General features: G+C 54.4%; 7 protein-coding genes across 7 annotated transcripts; 2 read left to right on the top strand and 5 right to left on the bottom strand.

Annotated features, from left to right (window-relative positions):
* Window positions 1–640: 640 nt before the first annotated feature.
* BDZ83DRAFT_619926 (uncharacterized protein) lies at window positions 641–1,354 on the bottom strand. Its single transcript, XM_060508160.1, has one exon. The coding sequence runs from the start codon at window positions 1,011–1,013 to the stop codon at window positions 732–734; it is 282 nt and encodes a 93-aa protein (XP_060365402.1). The 5' UTR covers window positions 1,014–1,354; the 3' UTR covers window positions 641–731.
* Window positions 1,355–2,229: 875 nt separating this feature from the next.
* Window positions 2,230–5,069, bottom strand: BDZ83DRAFT_619925 (major facilitator superfamily transporter). The gene is made up of 5 exons (XM_060508159.1): window positions 4,118–5,069; window positions 3,530–4,050; window positions 3,129–3,450; window positions 2,904–3,046; window positions 2,230–2,819 (listed from the first exon to the last, which is right to left on the bottom strand). The coding sequence occupies exons 1-5, from the start codon at window positions 4,671–4,673 to the stop codon at window positions 2,631–2,633; spliced, it is 1,731 nt and encodes a 576-aa protein (XP_060365401.1). The 5' UTR covers window positions 4,674–5,069; the 3' UTR covers window positions 2,230–2,630.
* A 3,243-nt stretch (window positions 5,070–8,312) lies between these two features.
* On the bottom strand, window positions 8,313–9,299 carry BDZ83DRAFT_305503 (uncharacterized protein). The gene has a single exon (XM_060502277.1). The coding sequence runs from the start codon at window positions 9,070–9,072 to the stop codon at window positions 8,446–8,448; it is 627 nt and encodes a 208-aa protein (XP_060365400.1). The 5' UTR covers window positions 9,073–9,299; the 3' UTR covers window positions 8,313–8,445.
* A 227-nt stretch (window positions 9,300–9,526) lies between these two features.
* BDZ83DRAFT_576697 (uncharacterized protein) lies at window positions 9,527–13,039 on the top strand (the record flags this gene model as incomplete). Its single annotated transcript, XM_060504939.1, has 4 exons — window positions 9,527–11,595; window positions 11,744–11,745; window positions 11,798–12,181; window positions 12,504–13,039. The coding sequence occupies 4 exons, from the start codon at window positions 9,527–9,529 to the stop codon at window positions 13,037–13,039; spliced, it is 2,991 nt and encodes a 996-aa protein (XP_060365399.1).
* Window positions 13,040–13,264: 225 nt separating this feature from the next.
* Window positions 13,265–14,916, bottom strand: BDZ83DRAFT_619906 (DnaJ domain-containing protein). Its single transcript, XM_060508158.1, has 2 exons — window positions 14,506–14,916; window positions 13,265–14,435 (listed from the first exon to the last, which is right to left on the bottom strand). The coding sequence occupies exons 1-2, from the start codon at window positions 14,673–14,675 to the stop codon at window positions 13,361–13,363; spliced, it is 1,245 nt and encodes a 414-aa protein (XP_060365398.1). The 5' UTR covers window positions 14,676–14,916; the 3' UTR covers window positions 13,265–13,360.
* Window positions 14,917–15,246: 330 nt separating this feature from the next.
* BDZ83DRAFT_719240 (helicase associated domain-containing protein) lies at window positions 15,247–18,249 on the top strand (the record flags this gene model as incomplete). The annotated part of the gene is given in 6 exon segments (XM_060512158.1): window positions 15,247–17,296; window positions 17,312–17,406; window positions 17,416–17,780; window positions 17,793–17,859; window positions 17,872–17,898; window positions 17,989–18,249. Coding segments are annotated over 6 exon segments (2,865 nt in total).
* Window positions 18,250–18,682: 433 nt separating this feature from the next.
* Window positions 18,683–19,288, bottom strand: BDZ83DRAFT_305478 (uncharacterized protein). Its single transcript, XM_060502276.1, has 2 exons — window positions 18,851–19,288; window positions 18,683–18,774 (listed from the first exon to the last, which is right to left on the bottom strand). Exon 1 carries the CDS (start codon window positions 19,159–19,161, stop codon window positions 18,859–18,861), a length of 303 nt encoding a protein of 100 aa, XP_060365396.1. The 5' UTR covers window positions 19,162–19,288; the 3' UTR covers window positions 18,683–18,774; window positions 18,851–18,858.
* Between the last annotated feature and the right edge of the window lie 92 nt (window positions 19,289–19,380).

Below are 19,380 nucleotides of genomic sequence, written 5' to 3'. Positions count from 1 at the left end.
GGCCGACCGAGTTGCCCACAGTTATGCGATGCCGCTATCGCACTGCGCGCCCGCAAATTTCAGAAACCGCCGAGTGGTAACAAAAACTCCTTGGTTACAGTGCAGGCCTTTAAGATTGACGATCGGAATTTTTACTGCGTCAGCTTGAACTTGGGGCAGGGCCAATAGCCAACTTAGTAAGGCAACGAAACCGAGTAAGAATAACCACATCTGAAATCCTCAGCCTTTCGAACTCCTGCCCAAGGGGAGACTTGATATAAAATCATATTCTACTATTAATCGAGGAATAAAGTTGAATGTCTGCCATAAATGAAAATGAAAGCGTTTATCTATATCTTGTTCTTTCTAAATTGTCCAGACATCTTTCGAGATGCGCCATGGTTAACGAAGCAAAAGCAAAATCCAGTTCATAACTACTCATTCCATCAGCAATTGACAACATCGAGCGCACGGGATCTACGATGATTGAAGAAACTTCTGATGTTCGCGCCAACCCTATCCAAGCTCAACTGGTGGAGGTGACCGAGAAACGTTCCCGTCTCCCGGAGCCTCTTGTACAGGAGGCGAATGATATTTGGCGTCCATGGTGACCTTTGGAGAAACGTAAATTTCTCCCTGACCAGCTCCTTGATCATCAAGGGCTCTTTTTGCCCGGTATCTCCTCCTCGCCAGCAGAATTCCTACACACACGGATAAGCCTACGCCTAGAACAGCCCCGATGACGATGCCGGCTATGGCACCTGCGCTGAGACCTTCGGTGCCGGAACCGGGTGTCTCAGTAACACTTGCTGCCGTTGCTGTAGAGCTGTCTGATGAAGTCGTGGTTGCCGAATCACTAGTTGGCGAAGAAGTGAGGAGCGTTGAAGTTGAAGTCGAAGTGGACCCGGATTGACCCCCATCAGGTAGTGTAATAAAGAATCTTGTCGATTGATCTGCAGAGCCCGTCGAGCCATCAACAAAGAGCCCAAGGAAATAGTAAGTGTCGCTCGGTGGGTCGGTCTTCGAAAAGGCATAAAAGTCAACTGTCCAAGTGAAGGACTTGGACGAGATGCCCTCTAAAGATGCATCTTAATTAGTCCTGAATGCCAAAAGCGAAGCAAAACCGATTCAAGCAGAACTGACTTCCTAACGTAATTGATCGGGTGTTCTTGTTTGTCCAGAGAAGCAGGTTCAGCTTGTCAGCATCTGTCGTCCAGTTGAAGACGACATTCTGGCCTGATACGAATGTGGGACCTTCAAGACCGGCCGGTTTTACGGGGTATGTAAACTTTGTGTTGGTATCATCGGCGGCGAAAGAATTTCTTGTCAGACTAAGCACGAAAAGTAATGAGAAGATCTTCATCTTGCCGGTGTCCAGGATCCTCGAGCACAATGCCGAAACTCGAGGTAAGGGAGTGGGACGGTAATGGTCGCCGGTGCCCAGTACTTATGGATTCAAGTCGCTCCTTATGCGCTCTTCCTCGATCTTCGACATCAGGCTGTGGCAGAGTATTACATTGGAAAGGGGGGGGGGGGGCGTACTATCAGGAAGACGTGCAGTCCCCCCTCCTTCTTTGGGTTTTGCAGTGCCTTGCTGCGGTCCATATCAGCATCAAGTAGGGATATGCTTTGCATATGTGACTTGAAATTGATTTACCTCAGCGCCCGGCTCTGATAAAGCCTCGCTTCACAAGCGGGCCACTGCAGTTGACGGCACACAAGACTGGTCTTGCGTGGCTACACCATTGCAATTTGTCACTGTCGATTTATATGTCTGCGATGCTGAAGTTCCACTACAAATGAGACTGTCGTGCTGGTAATACTCATCGAGGAAAACTGAAGATGATCATGCCATGCCGAGTGAGAGTTTACAGGGGCAGTATTCCTCATGGTAGCTCTCTCCAAGTCAAAACGTCAATCAGGCTGGCAGCTAGGCGTCTATCGGCTGTAATTACGTGGGGTTCTCTTGTATGCAGGCAATCCTTTGGGTTCCAAGTGTGCTTGGGTGGCGGAGTCTGAAAAGGAGTTAAGGCAGGTTGATAAAAGTAGAACGGGAAAGGAAGTGGCGCATCTTGTGTGCAACCTTGAGCAAGACCAGGGGACAGATCCTACGGGGGATGAGTAGATAAGTGCGAGAACACTGGCAAGTAAGAAGTTCTTCTAAGAGCACCAATAGCCGAGCTTGAGCGAATGAAATTGATTTGATATGCCAGCCTGGTGATCAAAAATATCTCGCGTCGGAGGTTTCTACGATGCCATTGATAAGCCAGTAAGCGGCACGTACAATCGTTGAAAGGCGCTGGAAGAGAGACCTAAGCAAATCAACCCTACCACCTCGTCTCCAAGAGAATTGAAATTGGCATGATCGTTTCGCTGAATCGGAAATATTGCGTGTATCACAAATTTTCTGTGTACGCTAGATCTAGAGGGTCTCTGAGTTGCGATTAATCAGCTATCTTCTTAGTAGATACTGGTCTAAGTGTCCCTTGAACCATGCTTTGAGTTCTTGCAATGTATATTTTTCGAAGAGGTTATATACATTGATATACATCATCGCGCTTCGACACTCTCATCCCTAGAGTCTGCCGACAAAGTCCCACTGTATAACAGAGCGTTGAAGATGCAGTCAACCCTTTCAGTCCGGCGATAGTCTACTTGTGAGTGCTACGCAGGCCGCGCGGGCTCGCAAAAAGTGAGGCGATGAGGGCGATTCCGGCAAACGTAGTAGAGGCGGCGAAGGCATATTGGATGCCCTCATAGTAGACATGACGAGCGGGTAAGCGCACCTCGACCGGGAGGGTCTTGAGGGCTGTCACGGAATGCCGAATTTCGTCGATGAGCTGGGTCGTGAAGGACTTTTGTCAGCATCGGGATCATGTTCGCTCGTAAAGACGATACTAGTAGGGATAGCGACTAAAACTTACTCTCGATTTGTCGGGAATGTCGCCGAGGGCTTCGGGTAGCCGCACGCTGAGCGTTGTCTGCACGATGGCAGAAGTTATCGCCACGCCCCATACTGTGCCCAGAGAGCGAACGAGATACACTGTCGAAGCTGAAACGGCGTGGTCTATGATAGATGAGATGGTGTCAGTCGAGTTTGGATTGGACTCCTGCTACGGTTGCCCAATCACTTCAAGTGGAGAACTCACCGGCGTGGTCAAACGAGGCCAAAGTCGTGAACAGAATTGCCGGGTAGATGATACCCTGACCCAAATTCGCTGGAAATATGTAGACGAGATACTTCCACTGCGAATCCTGGAATTGGAGGGCAGTGACGAGTGTATTGCCGAACAGCATCAGGAACGCGCCAGCTCGGACGAGCCAGATAAGCTTGCCCCAGCGAGACATGACGATGCCTGCAAACAGACCCCCGAGGGGTGTGGCAAGCGATGGAATCGCTAATCTCGCGCCGGCTTTGGTCGCCGAATCGAGCAACACTACCTGGAAGAAGAGCGGAAGCATGAAAAGGTACTATAGTCACGGTCATATTAGCAATCATAAAGCCAACGTTTCGAGCGGTTGACAGCTTGTCCGTGTGAGGTCTACGTACCGCATACGCCGCGAGTCCTGCGCAAACGTTGGAAATCTGCGTGAGAATGGGCAACTTTCCCCGAAGCATCCTCAGTGGAATAACAGGAATGGCCGTCGTCCGCGCCTCAACGAGCACAAACAACGCCAACAACAGCACGCTGCCAACGAGCGTGCCAATGACGACGGGACTACCCCACGGCAGCTCGTTGCCGCCCAAGCTCAAGCCGACAAGCTGCACGGAGATGGCCACGACGAGGAGGAGCGCTCCAGAAACGTCGACCCTCGACCAGATTGCTCTCCAGTCGTTGGTGTCGATATCAAACCCGCCCTCGGGGTTCTTGATCACCAGGGCCCCCAGAGCGAGCGCCATGACGGAGACGGGCACCTGCAGCAAGAAGCACCAGCGCCAGCCGATGTGGTCGGCAATGGAGCCACCGAACGAAGCACCGGCCACGGCGCCGAAGCCGAACATGCCGTTCTGAAGGGCCTGGTACATGCCTCTCTTGCGGAAGGGGATCATGTCCGAGTTGACAATCGTGGCTATTTCTCTGTATCAGCTCAACGCATCACATCTGGGAGATCTGAGCAAGTAGACCCGCAAACTCACCCATCGTCATCAAGCCACCGCCTCCGAACCCAGTCAACGCGCGCATGCAGTTGAGAAGCACCACATCACCCGCCAGCCCGCAGCCAAGACAACCCAGCCCGAACGTGATACTACTCACAAAGAAACACACCCTCCGTCCAAAAATGTCAGAAAAACGCCCGTACAGCGGCTGGAACGCGGTGCTCGTGACAAGGTACGACGTCGTCAGCCAGCTCGCCGTGTTCGCGGCGTCGAACTCGGAGCTGATGACGGCGTACGTCGCCGCCGTGATGGTCCCGTCGAACCCGTAGAGGAAGACGTTAGCCATGATGGCGAGCTCGATCCAGAGGAACCCTCGTGGAGGCTTCCATGACTCGCCGGCCTCGACTGCGGCGGCTGGATCGCGGAGGAGGGGTTGGTCTTCGCGAGGGGCGGCTATGGCGGCGGCCGCGGCGGCAGATTCCGTGTCCGGGTCGGAGTAGTACGGGGGCGGCGGTGATGCCGGGTTCGGAAGGTTGGCTCGTGCTCTGCCGACTTCATCATCTGACAAGCGGGGCCGGGAGTGCGGGTTGCTCATGGTTTGTGCCGGTTGGTTGACTTCGATGGAACTTTGTCAAGAACGTTTGTTGGAACGCTGCTCAACTTGATTTGGAGCGTAGCCGGGATTGGATGGAATGCCTCCGGGAACATGAAACGATGAGATTGACTGTGGGGGATCGGGAAATCTCAGGCAAAGAGCAGCAACAAGGGAGAAATCAGAAAGCAGCAAACCCGCGGTGGCCTTTCTTGCAACCCCCAATGTACTTCAATGGCTGTTACTGGTCTGCAGAGCCAGGTTATGTCGGGATGGCGGCAAGCGGGAATTCGCCATGGAGAAATTTCTGCAGTTTCGTGACTCCCCGCCGATGGAGAACCGGCGTGCAAGGTCCGGATAATGTCCGTTACACACATGCTGTCAGTGGGGGCTACCGGGTGCCGGGTCGGGTCGACCAACGTCAACGATTTTTCTACCCTGAAGTAGATAGTGGAGGAGCACATTGCACCATCTACATGTAAAGCACGCAATCAAGCACGGAGCCTGTCGTTTTAGTTGAGCTTTTGGTTCTACTTACATGCCATCTAACAATACTAAGAAGATCCCGGCTGCTTCCACTGATGGAGAGCCACAACTGGTACCGAATGATCGTAGACCTCTTTGGGAATCCTAAGTAACTTAAAATAGGTAGGTAAGAGCTACGGTCATCTAAAGAGACACTGATCCAAAAACCTTCTTTGGCCCTGACGACATGCCTTGGCAGATCATCACATCTACGAGGCCAAGAAAAGTAAGTAGGATTCATATAGCTTGCCGAATGATTCATGGCGAACACGAAGCCTTGCGGAATTCTCCTCACCTAGGTACGTCGACCTTCTCAACACTAAATACCAGGCCGTATCAGGAGCCTGAACAGATCATCTCCCTCGGACGACTGCAACCTCTTGAAGCAGTCGTAACCGCGAGCCCGGAAAGACCACGGAGAAACGGACAGATGGTCTGTCCCAGCCTTTAGGTTCACAAGGAACCGTTTGCCATCAGCAAAAAGCTACTTCACGACCAGGAGATCACATAGTTCCGAGGCGATATCCTCAGCGCGGAGGGAGGCGAGGAAGTTGCGTTTGTTAACAGAGCTGAAGGGAGCTCGACATTACAACTGCTCAGACCCTCTCCAAATCATGAAGTATGAATTCCGTCACGACCGACGTTGGCTTTCAAGGAGGGTCCGGGAAACTTCTCTAGTTGCGCCGCGGGAGGATACTTCTCAAACACGAATCCACGAAGAGTCATCTTGTCGCATCAAAACCAGACTCGTGCTGGCTCCGACCACAACTGCTAAGACGCTTGCCGCAATTTCCGGTCAATTGATCCGACAGGTTTTCTCATGGCGGACAAACACCCTCAAGACCTATCCTCATGTTGAAAGCTAGCTCTACGTTGAGTCCTGAGAGCCTCGGAGCCTGAAAAAGTGGACCATGCGCCAGACTTTCGGAAATTCTCGCTTACATAACACCGACCCACGTCACCTGACAAATAAAATCGCACCTCCCGCAGAAATTTTCGAGAAGGGCTTCCCTCCCGTCCATCACCCAAACCATCGAATGCCGACACCGGTAGAGGATCAGACTTGCGAGCAGAGATACGATTCAACGAACCAACAAGAAAGTCTTATGCTGGCTACTTGTGGCTTCAGAGATTGGAAATAATCTGTATACGCAGTCTGATCCTCTAGCACCACTAAAAGGTATGTGAACTCAACTTCTCGGACGTCATGCGCACTTTCCCCCCTCGTCTTAAAGATGATTTGGATTAATCTCCATTTGTATTTGATATCTTATTAAATGATTTTTATTCACACTGAAAATTCTGAAACGACACTTATTTGTTTCCTCTTTACTTGTTCAGCTCTGGAAGCATACAGTCGGCTAACAAGACAATCAGTTTTACATACTACTATACACCTCCAGGTTGAGGCGTTCAGTGTTGGATTGGCTGGATATTTGATTTCACAGTTATAACTACTTGCCATGCAAATAAACCCTTCTCATCTCATCGCTCCATTCCACGCGTGATGACCTGGCTTGATGCTCGTGGCAAAAGGTTACACAGACCTTGAAAACGTAAATTATTCTTGGCAAAGTCCCATTCAACTGCTGCCACAGAGACGTCGGTGATCCCCGGGGGGCGCGGCGATGCAGGCCGTGGAGCCCCCATCTCCAATGGAATGCCTCCGGGCCAATGATCAACCTGCCACGATGACAAGCCGCGACAGGACTCGGGCAGGCGGGCACTCGCGCGGCTCTGCGGCTCGAGCAAGCTCCAGCCTCCAGGTCTTGGGAGGCCTCGGGATCTCTGGAAACTCCGTACTTTGTAGGAATAACGACGGTGAGCGAGCAGTTCGTTGCCGCACGCGTGGGCGGTGCAGATGAGCCACTGAGAGGAGGGGGAGTTTCCTGCAGGTCATGGTCAAGTGCCGGTTTAGCCTGGCTGGGAGGAACCAATGTCGATGAGGTTTCCCGATGGCACACTGGCCTTGGAAGAACGCCTTAGTACAGCAAATTAAGACAGTATTTCCTGGAAGCAGATCTGGGGGAAACTACTCGGTTTCCTCTCCAGAGTTCCAATTGTGTTCATAGAGTCAAAGAAAGTTGGAACTTGGCAGTGGGCGGCATGTCGTGGCAGACAAGCAGGGCCCATCCCAACAAGCCGATTTCTTTTTCCCACGAAACAATTGTTCAAACGATGACAGAGCCAGCGACGGAGTTTTGGGCTCTCTAGCGACTTGTAAGGTAGCGACTCAACAGTGTCTTGGGCAACCTCGTCTCCATCGACCACGAGGCCAGACCAGGGCCAATGTGGGGGGATTTCTCGCTGGGAGTGTTTCTTCGCGCTTCCCGAGAGGTTCCAGCCTCCAGAATATTGCCTAGCAGCACATAGCGCAGGGGGACGATGGGATTGGGCGCAACTGTAAATGCCTACCTGTACCATGACGACACCAGGCTGCGATGAGGCGGGGCAGAAGCTTCCAGGGTTCAAACTGTGAGTGATGGTCGCGATGCGATACATCTTTGAAGTCTGCCGCCACGGACGCCGTCTGATCTGTCAAGAATGTCAAGAATGCTAGCTTGGCCTCTCCCGAGGGTTAAAGGAATACCTTAACTCATAGCCTCCGCGGGGATGGTTGCGCGACGACTCGTTTGTCCGTTTCCGTGCCTGCTGCGCAGACCGGCCCAAACCGCCCCGGGGGCTGCACGCGTTCTCTCTCACCTCTTCACCTTTTCCCGAACTGTCTTCTCTTCTTGAAGTGTGTCCGCGGGGTATCTTTGTCTTCTCGAAATCTGACCAGCTGTCCCGAGTGACAAGGATGGGGGCGGATGACAAGGCCGCCCGGGGATGTCACGGCCTGTCATTGTACTGAGCCACCCACCCTCCTAGCTTCGGATGGCGTGCCGCACCAAATCTGCCTGGTCACAAGGCTGCCTTGCGCCGTGATCCCTCGGTTTCTTGGTACTCTGATGTTTTGTTGGGGAGGAGCGGTGTTCTACTGATGTTGGAAGGACTCGTCGCTTCATGTCTCGCTCGTAGTCAATAGACTCGCGACTGACGAGCGTCTGGTGCTTTTTTCGTGGGGTTGGCTTCGGATGGCTAGTGTAAATGACGTAGGAGCGTTGGTAGATATCGCTAGCCCCACGGTAAGCTTTCGAAAGCAGATAGGCCAGGAGCGAGCATATGGCAGTTCGGGTCGCAGACTGTCAAGAAGTATAGGTAAGGTAGGCTGCTATCAAAAGATGAGAAAAGGGCGCCTCCATTTGGGTTAGATATAGGTACCTGCCTTCTTTTGTGCCCTGGTCGTGTCCAAACGCTTTGGAGACTGGATGGATATACATAGTAGTAGCAGCGTGGGCGGTCGAGGGTCAGAATGTGATGGTGACATGGGACACCCTTCGACAATCCGTGGCTCGCTGCACATTAGTACTGCAATAGCAGTTCCTTTTGCGTCCGCTGACCTTGGCCTGACCGTCTGGAGTCTTTGCAAGTCGTGGCCTGGGCGGCGGGCACTGACAAGACCGGACCCAGAAAACGAGGTCTGGCCGATCCCGTCCCATCCATCAATGTTTTGCGCCCTGGTCAGCATGGAAGGGAAAGGCTCAGGGGGATGCCTCAGAATGATCATCGAGGTCCGAAGAAGCGGACTACCACAGTAGGGGAGACCGTAGAGGAGAGGTAGGCTAGGATATGTAGGAAGGTAGGAAGGCATGGACATTATTACCAGCCCACCTGCCGCCCTGCCCTGATTCTGCTGTTTCTGCTTTGGCAACAGCGCTGTGTGGTCCTGCCCGCTACGCAGCATTGCACTTTCCCATCTCAGCCCAACACCAACTGGACGGCCCACGGGTGACGGACGGGTCGACGGGCTGCCCCTCCATCTCTTCCCCTCCATTCTCCCCCCCCCCCCCTCTCTCACGTCTTCTCTCGCTCCCGAACGCTCTCTCCACTCGCTCACTTTCTCTGTCCTTCTCCCGGGCACTTCCCTCTCTCACATCACCCACCCGACCCTTATTACGTTGGCTGGGCTGGAATCGACTGGATATTCGTCTATTGGTGTGTTCAATAGACAGATTCTCATCCACTCACCCAACCAGAGGCCATCGCAGTCCCACCAGCCTCCTAAATAAAACCAATCTACCACGTACACCCGTAAATCGAACTAGTTACTACTACACATGCACACCATTTAATCCGTGGGCTCCCCTCCGTCATCATCGCACATCCTTTGTTCAACCCCCCGCCTGCAAATCTACACCATCCAGCCGAACCGTTGTCGCCCGTTTTGACTTTTCTCTGCCGCGTCCCGAAAACAGCGTTGCCCTTCGACGCCCCTATCGCATTCAGCGATGGCTGGAGTTTATAGAGAAACCACCCGGGTTTACCGGGACCCGACTGAATACTCATCCGATGAGGACCGTTACAAGACCTCCACAGTTCGCCGTTACAAAGTAGCGCCAAGCCGCGTCGAAAGGGTCGAGCGGACTGAGCGTGTCGAAGTCGAAGAAGACGACCGCCGGTCACGATACTCGGGCTACCCGCTGCGCACCTCCGGCGAGTATGGCTATGCTCCCGATCGCCCGCGCTCCGCCTTCGACTCTCGGAGTCAGGTCGTTGAGCGCACGGTAACCGAGCGTGAGCGCGAAGTTATTGACCCCTACAGAGGTGACACCCGCAGCGTCGTCTACGAAAAGGAGTACGAACGTGAACGTGAACGCGCACCCCGCTTCGATGCCGGTCGCTTCGACGATGTTCGCAGCGTCGCCGACAATCGAAGCGTTATCGAAGTCGAGCGCGAGCGCGTTGACTGGGACCGCCGCTCCAACAAGTCTCATCGTCACCACCACCATCACCATTCACCCGAGACAGAAGTCAGAGTCGACAAGCGTGTCGAACGCCGTGATGATGGAGACGTCACAGTTGAGAAGCGCGTTGAAGAATTCCGAGACGATCATGGTGGAGCAGAGGTCGAGAGATACCGCAAGGAGACCGAGTTCTACTCTCCCGTCAGCCCCCCGCCTATTCCACAACCCGTCATCATTCGTCAGCAAGCTCCGGAGCCCCAGAAGATTATTGTCCAGGAAGCTGCACCACCCGCGCCCATCATTGTGCCCCGTCAGGAACCTGGCATTGTCGTCCTGAGAGAGCGCGAGTCCCCTCGTGAGGTTGTCCGCCGCGATCCCCGCGAGGACGAGTATTACTACCGCCGAGAGACAAAGGAGCTTGGTCCGTATCGCCGAGATGAGCGTGAGTATCATTACGACCGACGAGGCCGCGGCCGCGGCGAATACATCAGCGACGATGAGGATTACTACATGAAGCGGACTGTCATTCGCCGAAACCGAAGCTCCAGCTCAGACCATCACCACAAACGCCACCTTGCAGAGGGAGCTCTTGCTGGCGCCGGTATCGCTGCTCTCGCTGCGAGTCGAAGAGACAGCCGCGGTGAGCTTGGTGCCAACCGAGGAAGCAAAGTCCTCGCTGGTGCTGCTATCGGTGGCCTAGGCACTGAAATCATTCGCCGGGCTCGTAGCGCGTATGAAGACAATTATCACGACGACCATCACTACGGGTCTCGCTCGAGATCTCGCAGTCGCAGCTCCCGCATCAAGACCGGTCTAGGAATTGCTGCCGCCGCGCTCGCTGTTGCAGGCGCCGCAAAGTATTACCAGAGTGGGAAGATTGAGAAGGAAGAAATGCATCGTGGTCGAAGCCGTGGCAGAGGCTACTCTGTTTCAAGCTACTCTGTATCTAGATCTCGTAGCCGCAGCCGCAAGAGCCGGAAGAGCCGCAGTCGCTCCGTGGCTAAGGCTGCCGCGGCAACTGCTGCCGCCGCGGGTTTGGTCCAGCACTTCCGCAACAAGTCCAAGTCCAAGTCTAGGAGCAGGTCGCGGTCTAAGTCTCGCATCAGGACTGGAGCAGAGATTGCCGCCGCTGGTCTGGCAGGTGGAGTTGCTAGCAAGATTTACAAGAACCGGAAGGAGAAGAAGGACCGCGAGGTAGATCGAGAACTGGAAGAGCAGGACTATGAGGAGGAAGTCCGGCGGGAACGGCGTGAACGTCGTCGGTCGCGCAGCAGGTCCCAGGCCCGCTCTCTATATTCCGAGCCGCGCAGCGCTGATCCTGAGCTAGGCTTAGTTGAGTACGGAACAGAACCGCTGCCGACCGATCCGCCTTACCCGCCGGACGACGGGTATGAGTCTGCAGCGAACGAGAGGCGACGCCGTCGACACCGGCGTATGTCTGGCGATGATTACGACGGCCACGAGCCGGCGAAGAAGAGGAGCAAGAGCCGATTGAGAGACATGGCGGCAGCAGCAGTCGGGACGGGTGCCGCTGCGATTGGACTTAAGCAGTATCAGAAGAAGAAAGAGAAGGAGGAGGAGGAAAGACGAGAAGAGAGGCGAGAAGAAAGACGGTCGAGGGAGAGAAGCGCCCGATCCCGCTCCAGAGACAGATCCGTCACACGCGAAAGGACTTACTCACGAGAACGCGCCTACAGCAGAGAACGCAGCACAGACGACAGGATGAGGAACAGGGAGAGAGAGAGGGACCGCAGGAGTAAGGAGTCCCGAACTGAGCACACCTTGACAAACCAGTAGAACTAACAGCCTTCACAGGATATGAAGAGGATGCTCGGGATGACGGGTACTACGACAACTACAGCCGTCCTCCCTCACCGCCACACGCCTCTGGCGGCTCATTCTACCCGCCACCGCCAGCGGCCGCCGCGGGCTTCACCCAGCATCCCAATATATCGACGGCCAACCTTAGAGATCAGTATCCGCCGTACCCGTCCTCAGACTCGGTGTACCCTCCGGGACCACCGCCAATGGGGCCATCTCCACCGATGGCCACAGGTGGGGCCGGCGGCTATCCTCCCCCTCCGCCTGCTGGGGGTCCCCCACCTCCAGGCGGTGGCCCGCCGGGAACGAGATTTGGTCCTGACCATGTGAGTGAAGACATATCTCGTAGCTCCTCACCACAAGCTGTCCAGCCAGCCGGTCTGGGTCGTGAGGGTGGGTTGTTCTAATCGTTGTTTCTTTTGTGACATTTCTTCGTTCATGCCTGCACAGAAGCTGACTTTCAGCGTAGATGGTCTAAAGTGGCGAGAGCGTGTCAAAAAGTTTCTCCCCGAGTCACTATCTAGGTCTCGTTCCCAGTCTCAGCCGCGATCTCGGTCTCGGTCCTTGTCTCCTACGTCTTCGTCGGTGTCGAGCGCTTTATCCGCAAAGCGCCCTCATACGGCACAACATTCTTCCTCCAAGTCTGTCGCCTTCACCCTGTCACCTCAATCATCCCAAACCTTGCGGCTGCATCGCTCAGCTCACGAGCAGCAGGCCGAGGAAGAGGCGAGGAAGGAGGAAGAAGTACCGGCTCTCAGCGAAGAGCAACTAGCGACGCTGCGGCCCGTTCTCAACCGTAGGCGTTCCTCCTCGGATCCACCTAGTAGCAAATCGGTCTCCCGTCGCCGCAAGAGGGAGATCGAAACCCCTTCAGAATCGGAAGACGAGGTTGAAGTCCTGCCCGACCGTTTTGATCACCAGGGACGACCCGTTGGCGGTGGCAGTTCGGGGGCCACACGATGGAGACAAGGGGCGTTCGAAAGCCGGCCACGAAATGGCAAAGGATTGCGTTCAAGCGGGGCATGGGCTGTGGCTGGCACAGATGGCGATGTGGTGCAAAAAATTGCGAGCGACATCGAAGGCATGATTAGCGGGCAAAGTAGTTGGAAGAGTCTGCTGAAGGATGTGGTAGGAGCGGTTCAGGAAGTGCAACAAAGCGGCGACTCGCGTAGGATAGACAACAGTGACGACGACGATCATGACGACCGACGAAGGAGGCGGAGGAAGAGCGGATGACGATTTATGACCATTTCTTTGGATCTCTTATATGAATTTTGCGACGCCATGAACTGGCGCTTTTACATTCTTAGGACCTAGACACGACATGATGTTACAGATAACGAATTTATGACTCTGGTTCGAGACACTTTTGGTAGATATCAATACATGAGCAGAGTTTAATGATTGCGCTTGGTTGATCGACAATGCATGCATTCAATGACACGAAGATTAAGACAAAAGAGCACGTATTATGTACTATAATTGGGCACTTTCTATTTCTAGTATCACACAATTCATCTACGGGGCATCATCTTCTCTCTCTTTTTTTTTCTTTCATCATAATTCGTCGTGCACCGGAGGCTTCTCTGGCCGTCCGCTATCCTTATGCAAGTCGACGCCGACCTTGCCCCGCCACTTTTGGAAGACGCTCCAAAACTCCTTTTCCATGCCGCTCTCCATCTGATCGGGCAGCACGACGACGTAGTCGACGTACAGGTTGCCAAACTCCGTCTTGTGGTACACACTGTCGCCATCCTCGTGGAAAATCGGCATGCCCTCGCCCTTGACCGTCTCGACGTGGCCCGGCTGCACGACGCCGCCCCGGTCGCGCGAGAGCCGCACGACGTGGCCGTCGAGATGCGTCACGTTGCGCGTCCAGTCGCCCATCCACGCCTCGCGCAGCGAGAGCACCTCGGTCCAGTAGAGGTCGTTGTCCTTGCGGCGGAAAAAGGTGCCATCGACGCGGTCCGGGTTGTCTTGCCCGATCTCGGGCTCCTTCTCGGAGAGCGTGACGACGAGGTTGCCGGCGACGTAGTCCGGGCTCGCGTCCGCCTCGTTCTCGTAGACGATCTGGCTGTCGCGGCCCGCGCCGCGGGCGACGGTGAGCTGGACGGTCGTGGGCTTGCGCACGACGCGCGCGCCGCCGCACGTGTGGCACTTGTGCTTGATCTCCTGGCCCCGTCCGCCGCAGGCGTCGCACTGCATCTGGACCTGCTGGAACATCCCGGGGGCGAGCTGGTGCTTGACGATGCGCACGCCGCGGCCGCCGCAGACGCCGCAGGTGTCTACCTTGCCGTCTGAAGATCCGGTGCCGTCGCAGTCTTCGCAAATGTGCTGCTTGTCCCACTGGAATTCCGTGTTGATGCCATTGTAGAAGTCGCGGAGGGAGATGCCGATGCGGACGTTAACGTCTTGACCGCGGCGCTGGCCGTGGCCGCCAAAGTGGCCGCCGCCGCCGAAGAAGCGGGAGAAGACGTCAAAGGGGTCGTGGCGGTGGCCGCCGCCGTTTTGCTGCTGTTGCTTGAGGCCCTCGTGGCCGTATTGATCGTAGATTTTGCGGGTTTCGGGGTCGATGAGGGCTTCGTAGGCCTCGGAGACTTCGACGAACTTGTCCTTTGCGCTGTCGTCGCCTCTGTTGTTATGGGAGTCACTGATCAGCTTCATGCAATGAGTAGGGGCAAGGAGAATAGGAAGATGCATACGGGTTCTTATCGGGGTGGTATTTCTTGCTCAGCTTGCGATAGGCGGATTTGATCTCACGATCTGAGGCCTTCTTGCTGATGCCTAGGAGATTATAGTAGTCCTCGGCGCAGACGGCCAGCTGGACGAGGCATATGAGCAGCAGCACGAGTGCTGCCCCTCGGAGGTACATCGTGGGCCCCCTGTGGTATACTTCGAGATAGGGTACTTTTCTTTCGATGAACCTAGCGCAAAAGAAAATGCTTGTTGACTTGTGGACCTATTGGATTTTCCACGTCCCAAATGAATGGAAAAAGTCAAGGACTTATCAAAAGAGAAGTCGGGTTGCGAAAGAAAGGAGAGAAAAAAAGAGAAGTGAGGTAGAGTATGGAGATAATAGGTAATCGATCCAAAGGAGGCGCGCAAACCAGCTGTCCCAAAATGTAAAGTTCCAACGTGTTAAGAAGGGAGCTACGCAGGTCCGATAAGACATGTTATCCGAAGATGGTCATTGGGCACTGCCTTCTTTACAGCTTATGCCCCACTCTCGTGGCTAAATTGTGTGGGGCCTTTGGAAGTTCAGACGAATGCGCAGAGACACGCCAGGCATGTCAACTGCATGAGGCCTACACCTTCATAACTTCACATCGTCAGACCGACTCCAGGCTTCCTTTGGTAAAATTTGTTTCTGAGCTCTCAGGCCGAAACCTCTTGAAAGCGCCGGTAACCTCGAATCTCGGACGTGGGGATTGATACATACGATCATGGCATCAAAAAAGTACGCCTTCCTCCCGATGGAGGACGACGAGGTCGGCCCCGCCAAGGTAGTCAAGGACAAGAAGAAGCACAAATCGCGTCATCGCGACCGTTCGAGCGAAAGACATCGGGATCGCGACTGGAGCGATAGACCCTCCAGAAGACGGTCGCGCTCCAGATCACCGGCCCGGCCCTCGAAACAGTACCGAAAACGAGACGCAGACGACGACGACGACAGGTGGGCGGACGAGGAGCCACCTTCGGAACCCGAAGAAGTTGACGGCAATGACGAGCCCGAATTCAAAGAGTCTGCGTCGAAGCGGGTAAAGCTCAGTCACGATGATCGCGAACGAGACGCGGACCTATCGGACGGAGCGAAGGAGGAGCTGGAGCGCCAGCGCGACATCGAGGAGCGAGAGGCCTTTGCGAAGCGGTTACGGGAAAAGGACGACAAGAAGTCAAAGACGGCTGAGAGCCGACGGCCAGAGGTGGATCGCAAGGCGAACATGGAGGACCTCCGCATGAAGAGTCGACAGATGTACCTCGGAAAACGAGAGGCTGAGAAGCTCGCCCTGCTGCGCAAACAGGTCGCTGAGGAGACGGAAGAATTGAGGAGCGGCGTGAGGTTATCGGAGCGGGAGAAGGCCGAGTTCACTAAGAATCGCGAGATTCTGCGGTTGGCTGAGGAGCGCCTCAAGATTGACGACCACAAAGATGGGTACTACATACCGGAGGACTACATCACGGAGAAGGGCAAAATCGACAAGAAGAGGAAGGAAGATGCCATGTACAAGAGATACGTGGAGAAGGATGAGTACGGACAAGAAAAGTTCGTTACGGAGCATGAAGAGTGGGAGAGGGAACAGGCCACCAAGGCCAAGGCGCAGATCCAGAGGTCGGAGAGAGAGAACGACGATTATTCCTACGTCATGGACGAGGAGCAGTACATCAAATGGAACTTGGGATCGAGTATGCCTGGGGAGGGCAAGTTGACCAAGGAGCAACAATTCCTGGCGGCGCAGATCGAGGCAGCAGAGAAGAAGCAGCTCACCATTCAGGAGACGAGGAAGAGCCTGCCCATCTACGCATATCGAGATGACTTTCTCGCGGCGATGGAAAAGTACCAGATTCTGGTCATTGTTGGAGAAACAGGTTCTGGAAAGACGACACAGTTACCGCAGTATCTACACGAAGCTGGGTTCACCAAGAATGGAATGAAGGTCGGATGTACGCAACCGCGTCGTGTCGCTGCGATGAGTGTCGCTGCGCGCGTGGCAGACGAAGTCGGCGTCAAGGTTGGACAGGAGGTCGGGTACTCGATCCGTTTCGAGGACAATACGAGCGACAAGACGATTCTGAAATACATGACGGACGGCATGTTGCTGAGAGAGTTCATGACTGAACCTGATCTTTCCGGGTACTCGGCCATCATGATTGACGAAGCTCACGAGAGAACTGTCCACACGGATATTTTGCTTGCTCTGGTCAAGGATTTGGCAAGAGAGCGGCCGGATTTAAAATTACTGATTTCATCAGCGACGATGAACGCCGAAAAGTTCGCCGCTTATTTTGACGATGCCCCTATTTACAATATTCCCGGACGAAGATACCCAGTTGACATTTACTACACACCAGCTCCAGAAGCCAACTACTTGGCAGCCGCCATCACCACGGTCTTCCAAATCCACACAACGCAAGGCAAGGGCGACATCCTTGTCTTCCTCACGGGTCAAGACGAGATTGACGCAGCCGAACAACAAATAGTCGATACGGCAAAAAAGCTTGGAAGCCGTGTCAAGGAACTTGTTGTCTGCCCAATTTACGCCAACTTGCCATCGGAGCTGCAGGCAAAGATCTTCGAACCGACTCCAGAAGGTGCTCGCAAGGTCGTTCTGGCTACCAACATCGCCGAAACCAGTTTGACAATTGACGGCATCGTCTATGTCATTGACCCCGGCTTCGTCAAGGAGAACGTTTACAACCCCGCTACCGGCATGTCAAACCTCGTCGTGACACCCTGCTCAAGGGCGTCCGCGAACCAGAGGAGTGGTCGTGCCGGTCGTGTCGGACCAGGAAAGTGCTTCCGCCTCTACACAAAGTTCGCCTACATGAACGAGATGGACGAGTCGCCCATGCCCGAAATTCAGCGCACGAACCTCAACGGCGTCGTCCTCCAGCTCAAGTCGCTAGGCATCAACGAGCTCCTCGACTTTGAGTTCATGGACCCGCCGCCGACCGAGGCCCTCATCGGCGCCCTCAACCAGCTCTTTGCCCTCCAGGCTCTCAACCACAAGGGCGAGCTTACCAAGATGGGCCGCCAGATGGCCGAGTTCCCCACTGACCCGATGCTCGCCAAGGCCGTCCTCGCGGCCGACAAGGAAGGCTGCGTCGAGGAGGTGCTCTCCGTTGTCTCCATGCTCAGTGAGGCCTCTGCGCTCTTCTTCCGCCCCAAGGATAAGAAGATCCACGCCGACTCGGCGCGCGCTCGCTTCACCGTCAAGGAGGGCGGCGACCACCTGACGCTCCTCAACATCTGGAACCAGTGGGTCGACAGCGACTTCTCGCCCATCTGGTCGCGCGAGAATTTCCTGCAGCAGCGCTCCCTGACCCGGGCGCGCGACGTGCGCGACCAGCTGGCTAAGCTCTGCGAGCGCGTCGAGGTCTCGCCCTCGAGCTGCGGCGCGTCCAACCTGCCGCCCATCAAGCGCGCGCTGACGGCCGGCTTCTTCCCCAACGCGGCGCGGCTGCAGCGCAGTGGCGACAGCTACCGCACCGTCAAGAAGAACGCCACCGTCTACGTGCACCCGTCGTCGGTGCTCATGGGCGTCGACCCGCCGACCAAGATGCTCGTGTATTTTGAGCTCGTGCAGACGACGAAGGAGTACATGCGTAGCTGCATGCCCATCGAGAGCAAGTGGCTTGCGGAGCTGGCGCCGCACTTTTACAAGCAGAAGGACGTGGAGGCTATGGAGGAGAAGAAGATGCCCAAGGCCAGGAATTATGATCGGTGAAAACGGAGCTTGTCTGTCGTTTGATGAGGAAGGAAAAGGGCCAAGACTGTGTCCATAGCGACCGTGTAGAAGATGGGGACATGGGCGAGGATGTATTGAATACAACTACCAAACTTGTAAAGATACCAGACCGTATAGCATCATTGGTTGTCTACCATGATATGTCAACCCTCTCCTATCCGTGAAACAAGATAGAGCGCACATGTTCCAGCTTCAGCTTTCGTTCGCTCCTACCCTTTGACGGCTGCGGAATATGACAGAAACAATAGAGACTCGTGATTGAAATGGGCATCAAGGAAGGACATACCCAGCCTGCTGTATATGCCTTCTGCATATGAGAATTCAGGCCGACCTGCGCTTTAGCCCAAACCCGCCTGGAAGCCCCGTAGACAATTTTCCTCACCCCCAAATGCAGCCCGGCTACTACCGAGCACTCATGACCCCAGACCTCATGTAGATTTTCGTAGAGGAGGAATTGAAAGAAAAATTCCTTCGGCGACACGTGGACTACCTTAGCCGTTGGCGCTAACTTGTTCATTCGGACGATTTAGCACGCTGTCAGAAATTCAGCGGACTTGGACCCGGACACTCGCATACGTACGCCTTCAATCACGCGAATGACATGTACCCCTCAAAAAATAGTCGTCTCAAATCACAGCCTGTATTCCCACTGCCTAGAGTGTAAAGGAAAAAGAGCAGGAGTGGGGGAAGACAGCTGATCCAAAGCCAGAATTTGCTGGGTGAGGGAACAGACCTGTGGGAAACAATGTGTTCCCAAATTCGAAGAGAAGCACACGCACATACCACAAGCATACCGCTCGCCATATTGAGAGATAAGCACATGATAACAATATTTATCTTTCTTTGTCCAACTCCAAAATCGAGCCCTATCGAGGTGGAAGAAAAACGCATGTGAAGAGAAGAAAACACGTTTCCCCCCTCCCTAATTCGATGAGCTAGCCCCCATCAACGAGTGCTGCTGGCCCGATCTTCAGCATTTGAAAAAAAGAAGAAAAATAAAAACGGCAAGAAATCAGGGGAAAAAAAAAAAGTGTCATAAAACGTCCACTTTGGTATCAATGGTTTCTCCGGTTTGCCTCCGACTCCGTAACGTAAAATTGTTTTGTTTTC

The sequence above is a fragment of the Colletotrichum acutatum genome, assembly GCF_030867785.1.
Source record: "Colletotrichum acutatum strain CBS 112980 chromosome Unknown BDZ83scaffold_42, whole genome shotgun sequence".
Lineage (NCBI taxonomy): Eukaryota > Fungi > Ascomycota > Sordariomycetes > Glomerellales > Glomerellaceae > Colletotrichum > Colletotrichum acutatum.
The sequence above is the reverse complement of the archived record's forward strand: the minus strand, read 5'-3'. Positions and strand labels throughout refer to the sequence as shown.